The sequence below is a fragment of the Solanum tuberosum genome, unplaced genomic scaffold (genome assembly GCF_000226075.1).
Source record: "Solanum tuberosum cultivar DM 1-3 516 R44 unplaced genomic scaffold, SolTub_3.0 scf00002, whole genome shotgun sequence".
Taxonomy (NCBI): domain Eukaryota; kingdom Viridiplantae; phylum Streptophyta; class Magnoliopsida; order Solanales; family Solanaceae; genus Solanum; species Solanum tuberosum.
In genome coordinates, this window is record NW_006238928.1 from 1,006,770 (window position 1) to 1,013,538 (window position 6,769).

At 33.7% G+C, this 6,769-nt stretch overlaps 1 protein-coding gene across 3 annotated transcripts; it reads left to right on the forward strand.

Moving 5' to 3' along the window:
- The first annotated feature begins 402 nt into the window (after nt 1–402).
- On the forward strand, nt 403–6,043 carry LOC102593514 (protein DETOXIFICATION 27-like). Of its 3 annotated transcripts, none has more exons than XM_006338043.2 (8): nt 403–831; nt 1,255–1,796; nt 1,896–1,982; nt 2,069–2,125; nt 2,367–2,605; nt 3,016–3,134; nt 3,273–3,363; nt 6,011–6,043. In XM_006338043.2, exons 1-7 carry the CDS (start codon nt 496–498, stop codon nt 3,357–3,359), a joined length of 1,467 nt encoding a protein of 488 aa, XP_006338105.1. In that variant the 5' UTR covers nt 403–495; the 3' UTR covers nt 3,360–3,363; nt 6,011–6,043. The 3 variants fall into 3 exon arrangements, with proteins under 3 accessions (XP_006338105.1, XP_006338106.1, XP_006338104.1); XM_006338044.2 differs by having other exon boundaries at nt 6,002–6,023; XM_006338042.2 differs by lacking the exon at nt 6,011–6,043 and adding an exon at nt 4,649–5,125.
- Nucleotides 6,044–6,769: the final 726 nt, after the last annotated feature.

The following is a 6,769-nucleotide window of genomic DNA, read 5'->3' on the forward strand; positions in this document are numbered from 1 at the left end:
TAAAACTTAACAAAATATTATATAATAATATCGAGATAATGTCCAACAAGAGTTGTGATGGAAAGACAAGTACTCCTTCTTCCTTAATCAGAGGTTTCAGGTTCGAGTCCCTTGATACAAAGTCGTCTTTGTTAGGGAGTGTTCTACCCCCAATCTTTCCTGCACAAATCTAGATTTAGTCGAACTCCAAGATGGATACCGGTCATTGGATTGAAGATCAAAAAAATAATATAAAAATAGTATTGCCTTGAATTTGATAAGTTGATAAAATAAAAAATAATATAAAAATAGTATTGCATTGAATTTGATAGGTTGATAAAATAATATCAAAATAGTATTAATTTGTTGCAGTACTCAAAAAGACATCAAATATAAATTTGATCTTTTTATAAATATAAAATTCTTTTTAAAAAAATAAGTTAATTATTTTCCCAATCCAGCTAGTAATCAATATTTCCCGGTCAGTTTTTGTCTTTGTCAACGGCCGGCCGGCCGATGTACAGTATCTTCAGTCAGACAATATCGAAATTCGCAGTGATGTTGTCACTGAATAGAAGAACGAATTCAAACACACCCAATGAGCCCCTTTTACACACACAAGACACAGACTCGGAGGAAAAGGAAGAATCGAAAGCAGAAAATTTGGTGAAAAGAACATGCCAAGAATCAAAGATGATATGGGAAATAGCAGGACCCTCTATTTTCAATCGATTGACCATGTTTTCTCTCACTGTCATCAGTCAATCCTTCGCCGGACACTTGGGTAACCGTGACCTCGCCGCCATTTCCATTGCCACCACCTTCTTCATCTCCATTACCTTCGGATTCTTGGTATGTCTTACTTTTTGAAAGATTTATAAGTTTTATGCACTCATAGTCAGAGGCGAAGTTGGGATATTGAGTTTATGTGTTCTACATCATAGAAAAGAAAGTTACCATGTTATTGATAAATGTGGATTTTAAACATAAATACATGATTTGTGCTATAGCTACTTAGTTATGCCGAACCCATTTGTGCTCATAGTGTCACAAATAGTCAGATTGTACATTTTCTACCTTGATCATGTATATAACTTAAACTCGAAAATAGAAAGTCACCAAATGATTGGATTTTGCAATAAGAAATAAGTAATGAGGTAAGAAGTTTGATTAAGATCCATAAGTCTAATATAGAGGACACTATCATCTACTTTATGTGATTTTTTGGTTAAAAATTTTGTTGTGGTAGTGTAACTAGTGTTGCTGATTGGTCAGCTGGGAATGGCAAGTGCATTGGAGACATTGTGTGGACAGGCTTATGGGGCAAAGCAATACACTTTGTTGGGTGTATACTTGCAGCGTTCTTTGGTCGTATTGTTCCTTAGCTCTCTAGTACTGTTGCCTCTTTTTGTGTTTGCCGAGCCTATATTGGAGTTTCTGGGGCAGCCAGAAGCAGTGGCTAAATTGACCGGAAAGGTTGCAATTTGGCTGATACCTATGCACTTGAGCTTTCCTTTCCAATTTACGTTCTTAAGGTTCCTGCAGTGCCAGCTAAAAACAGTAGTAATTGCTTGGGTTTCTGCTGGGACACTTGCTCTTCATGTGGTTTTGTGTTGGATTTTTCTTTATAAATTGGGATTTGGAATTGTTGGGACTGCCCTTATTCTTGATATCTCTTGGTGGATTTCTGTGTTGGGGCTTCTTGGTTACATTGTTTTCGGTGGGTGCCCTCATTCTTGGACTGGTTTCTCTATGCAAGCGTTTGTTGGCCTTTGGGATTTTCTCAAGCTCGCTGTGGCTTCTGGGGTGATGCTACTGTATGGTTCCTTTTTCCTCATTTGTCTCTGTTATCAAGAACATAGTCACATTGATATATAGATTAATATTCTTTTAAGGCATAGAAGTTGATGTTTCAGGTTGGAGAATATTTATTTTAGAGTGCTAGTTATTGTGTCTGGGCACATGAACAATACTGAGGTTGCAGTCGATGCGCTCTCTATCTGGTTCGATATTTTTATTGTACACTCAGCTTTTGTAAATGTTTTTTTCTGCTTGATTTTGCAAGTAACTGATGTTGTTTCTTCCCCAGTATTACTATCATTGGATGGGAATCCATGATTCCACTAGGATTTTTGGCAGCAACAGGGTATGTTCGTCAAATAATTTTGAGTCCGTTTCTATTGTCTTATGGATGTTTCCTTTTGGCTTGCCAATAATAAGAGACGGAAACATGTAGCTTATGTGTATTTATCTTTTCTCTTCTGGTACATGAAAACGTATTAATGACATAAAAGAGCATATCTTATTTCTTGTTTTATACCATTGAAATTTTACTGGCTATAGTGCTGTAGGAACATTTCATCCAATAACCATTTTTATAAACACAGGGTACGAGTTGCAAATGAGCTTGGAGCTGGAAACGGAAACCATGCAAAGTTTGCCACGAAAGTTGCATTGTTGAACACTTTAGCATTGGGAATTTTGTTTTGGTCAATTGTTATGGTCTTTCCTGATAAGCTTTCTATGATTTTCACCTCAAGCATTCCTGTCATTAAAATGGTGGGTGGATTTGCTTTCTTGTTAGCAACCACAATCCTCTGTAATTGTGTTCAACCAGTTCTTTCAGGTGAGAAATTTTAGGAGTTCAATTTTTATATATTGCTTTCAACTATCACGTACAGAGCCGTATTTAGCTTTATGGCACCCCGTTCATTTGAACCAAGTACTTTTGACACAAAGTATATTTTTATTTGTATAAATTGATTAAATAGCAACAACTAGTAGGTCTTAAGCACTTTATATTTTGAACCCATAAAATTTATATTTTAGATCCGCCTCTGATCGCATACTTAAAGAAAAAGAGAGGATTTAGTAACCTAAAATTTAGTTATCTGATAAACCAGGTTATATGCTCTTATAACATAACTTTACTTGACATGGTTAGCGTCTAAAGTATTTAAACCACTTAATACTGACATTCATATGAAAAGCCATGTATCATAGTAGTTAAATACTCATCGATTATAATGTTTTCAGGCGTAGCAGTTGGATCCGGTTGGCAGGCACTTGTGGCATATGTCAACTTAGGCAGCTACTATTTAGTAGGAGTTCCCCTTGGTATCTTTTTTGGATGGTCACTAAACTTTGGATTAACGGTATGTGATAATAGTACAACATGATATTTTTGAGTTTATCTCCCTTTATAATATTAACTGTGGTGAAAATGACTACAATCTACTATACTCAAATGTATATTGGAGAATCAAGATGACATTAATCAAATAAATTTGCAGGGCTTATGGTACGGTATGATCATGGGGACAGTAGTTCAAACCTTGATTTTAGCGATTATGACCATCAGATGTCAATGGACCATATAAAGAGGTAAAATATCAAACTAGATAGTTCTTTGTTTAATATCTCTGTGTAGCTAAAGGCCTTCTACCTCATCTTAATTTATATAGGAGTGGAAAAGCTCAAAATGGTCCCTTATCTTTGAGGTTATTCCCAAAATCATCTCATATATATTATATGGAGCACTATAGTCTCCCTTAAGTTCACAATAATGGAGCTCATTTAGTAGTACTCCCAAACAGAAATCATGATCTTTGAACGACAGAATTGGTTAAGTATTGAAGTAGACCAAATAACTCCTCAATTACACTACTTACTGTGATAACTTGACCGTAATCATGATCCACAGAACCTTTTTCTCATATATAAAAGCATCGTGAATCTTGTCCCGCACCATGCCACAACATGAGCTCTTACTCTAAAACCTTACATGCACACTGATCTTGACAACTTGAAACTGGAAAGGAAAAACAAAAACCAAAGCTTACGAAAAACGTAAACTCATATTAGTGATAGAATGAAGAAAATCTTTATTGCCTTAAACAGTTTTACATTAACATGCACAGTTAAATTTTAATTTTATGCTATACTAATACGATAGATAGAACTCTGAAAATGAATATATGATCTTCCTAAAAGAGAGTGAAGACTAGAAAAGCATTATAGGAGGAACAAATAAGGTAAACAAATAGCAAGTATAATGAAAGAACGACATAGACATATCATTGTTTTCTCATGGATGATAGAACAATATAAGAGCTCTGTATATCTTGATCACACGAGTGTTCTTTTAGAAAAAAATGTATTTTATCAAAACATCGGAAAATGGTCAAATTTGCTCCCCTAAAATGCAAAAAGGATCGTTTTTACCCTCCATTACACCATTTGTATTAAAATACTCCCATTGTTACCTAAATGGTTCAAATATGCCCAGCCTCCGTTAGGCCTGTCCAAGGTGGATACTCAATCCCACGTGGCACTGACATTTTTATAAAGTGGACGTCATGTGGCATGCCAACTCGGCGTCCCAACCCATTTTGATAAGATCACAGTTTCTGTTTGGGAGTATTAAATGTGCTCTCTTATTGTAAACTTAAGACACTATTACTGCTCCATATAATAAATATAAGGGATCATTTTTGGTCTAACCTCAAAGATAAAGAGACTCTTTTGGGCCTTTCCTTTCTATAGGAAGTTCAACTTTTTTTCTAATGGACATTCAACTTAGGTATGAGAATTTGAAATTAAAGAGGTAGGTCAATGTTATTGCTCTTGATTCATTAAGGCTCATTGACAAAAAGTTCCATTCTCGCAGGCATGGTGAAAATTTGTTGTCTGCTTATGTTGGAAGATATCTATGCTCTTTGTTGTTGTATAATAACTTTGTTCCAGTTTGGTGTTTTCTCCCCATTTAATCATTGGTATCCGAAACTCACTTGAGCACTCCCTCCAATTGCTTATGTGCTTGGCAATGGGAGCTTGCAGAGACAGAAACTGATTAGGTCTCATTAGATGGAGTGCTTCTTTTTACCCCTCTATTTTTTGGTCTTTTGGCATTAAGAGAGCAGGGGAGGGGAGGGGAGAGGTGATTAGACAAAAAATGACAAGCTTACCGAGGAAATGAGTCTTATACGAGGATATGGATCGTTCTTGATACTAATATTCTTTACTGTATTTTCTTTTCCTACTTGTTTGATATGCTTTACTTGATATGAGGGTCTATCGAAAACATCCTCTCTACCCCTATAAAGTAGGGGTAAGGTTACGTTCAATCCATCTTTTTCAAACTTCACTTGTGGGATTCAACTGGGTATGTTATTGTTGTTGTAGAGAAAGCAGAAGGGTGTCTGAATGGTATAGATATTGAATTTCTTGAAATATTTTTTTCTTAATCTCAGTTAGCTTCTAAAGTTGCCTTGTATAATAGGTTGAAATATTACCTGAAACATTTAGCAAAATCAATGACTCATAATTTTTCTGGAATTTGAGCAAAATTTTGGGTTTATTAAAAGTTAAGCCAGATAGGCAGATAGAGTTAATTGAACTAATCAACTAAATTATTATAAATTTGATTTATGGACAACATCGTTGTGATAAAGATTCTAATGTTAATGGAATCATTACTGCAAGGAACAGAGGGGAGTTTATTATTATTATTATTATTATTATATATATATATATCCAATCGATCAACTGTGTGACAAAGATTCTAATGTTAAAGGAATCATTACTGCAAGGAACAGAGGGGAGTATATATATATATCCGATCGACCAACTGTGTGTCCAATGTCCCAGTGGGGTTCCACATTAGAGAGATATTAACTAAATTTTGAGGAAATTTGTCCAATTATTAGAGGCCCTACATTTATTTTGTATGTAGGCTACATGACTTAAAACAAACAATATATGTGAAGGTTGTACCAAATGGTATTTTTTTTTCCCCGGGTGTTCGAACCATTTTAGGGGTGATCGGCACCATTGATTGTACTATTACTCTCCCAAAGCATAACAACATAAAAAAATTCAAATTTTAAATTTCTTCTCTAGAATTTCAAAAATCTTTTCAATTTCTATTCAAAATCATTGAAAAATTGAGTTGATACATCATGAATATCTCTATTTTGTTGAGACATTCAAGAATATGAGAAAGTGAGGTGAGTTGAATCAGTCATTACAGATTGGAGATCGATGAGTTGAGAAAAGTCGGGAGATTTGAGACATTAGAGAGACGAGTATTGCTTTATCTCTATACATTATACTATAGTAAAAAAAAGAAGAGAAAAAGATAAATAAGATATTGAGTAAAGAGATGTGTCATATCACCTTGTCTATGGTGAGGAAATAGGAAAAATGATAAGTTATTAATAATGATAATTGAGGAACTAATTCTTATATTTTTATTTTTATTTTCTTAATTAATTCTTAGCTGCATTAGTTACATAGAAATAGGGAGAAACAAAAGAAGAGGAGGAAACAAAAAAGATAGTTAAATATGACATTAAAATGTGAGAATAAATAAAAAATTCTTAAATTTAAAAAGATGTATTCTAATATAAAGTTAAAAGCGGTGTTGTTTCATTCAAGTTTTATATAAACATAAATTTATGACCTTAAATATTGTCTTTTTATTTTTAAAACGAAAGTATTGATATAATGTTTTAGTTTCTTTAGTTTTTCTTAAGAATTATACAAATGCTCTAGTTTGTTGTCATTTTTTTTAATTCATTGCTTGGATAACACTTTTTTAATAAGTTAACAAATTTTCACTAAAATACTTCTAATCGTAATGTTGAATTTAGGAATGCACTTCAACATGCAAATAAACAGTAACTTCAAGTCATGTAAAAAAAAAGATTTCTTTATCAAGTTCTCTTTCTTAGTCTTCTGATTTGTCTTACTTCTCATTTTATTCTCTTCCCATTACGTTTTTAAAATA

Excerpts from the sequence above, each read along its gene's own strand:
- LOC102593514 (XM_006338043.2), top strand. The coding sequence starts at position 496 with ATGTACAGTATCTTCAGTCAGACAATATCGAAATTCGCAGTGATGTTG. Across the intron at positions 1,797-1,895 it reads GCTTCTGGGGTGATGCTACT|GTTGGAGAATATTTATTTTA; the intron begins GTATGGTTCCTT and ends TTGATGTTTCAG. Across the intron at positions 1,983-2,068 it reads GTCGATGCGCTCTCTATCTG|TATTACTATCATTGGATGGG; the intron begins GTTCGATATTTT and ends TTTCTTCCCCAG.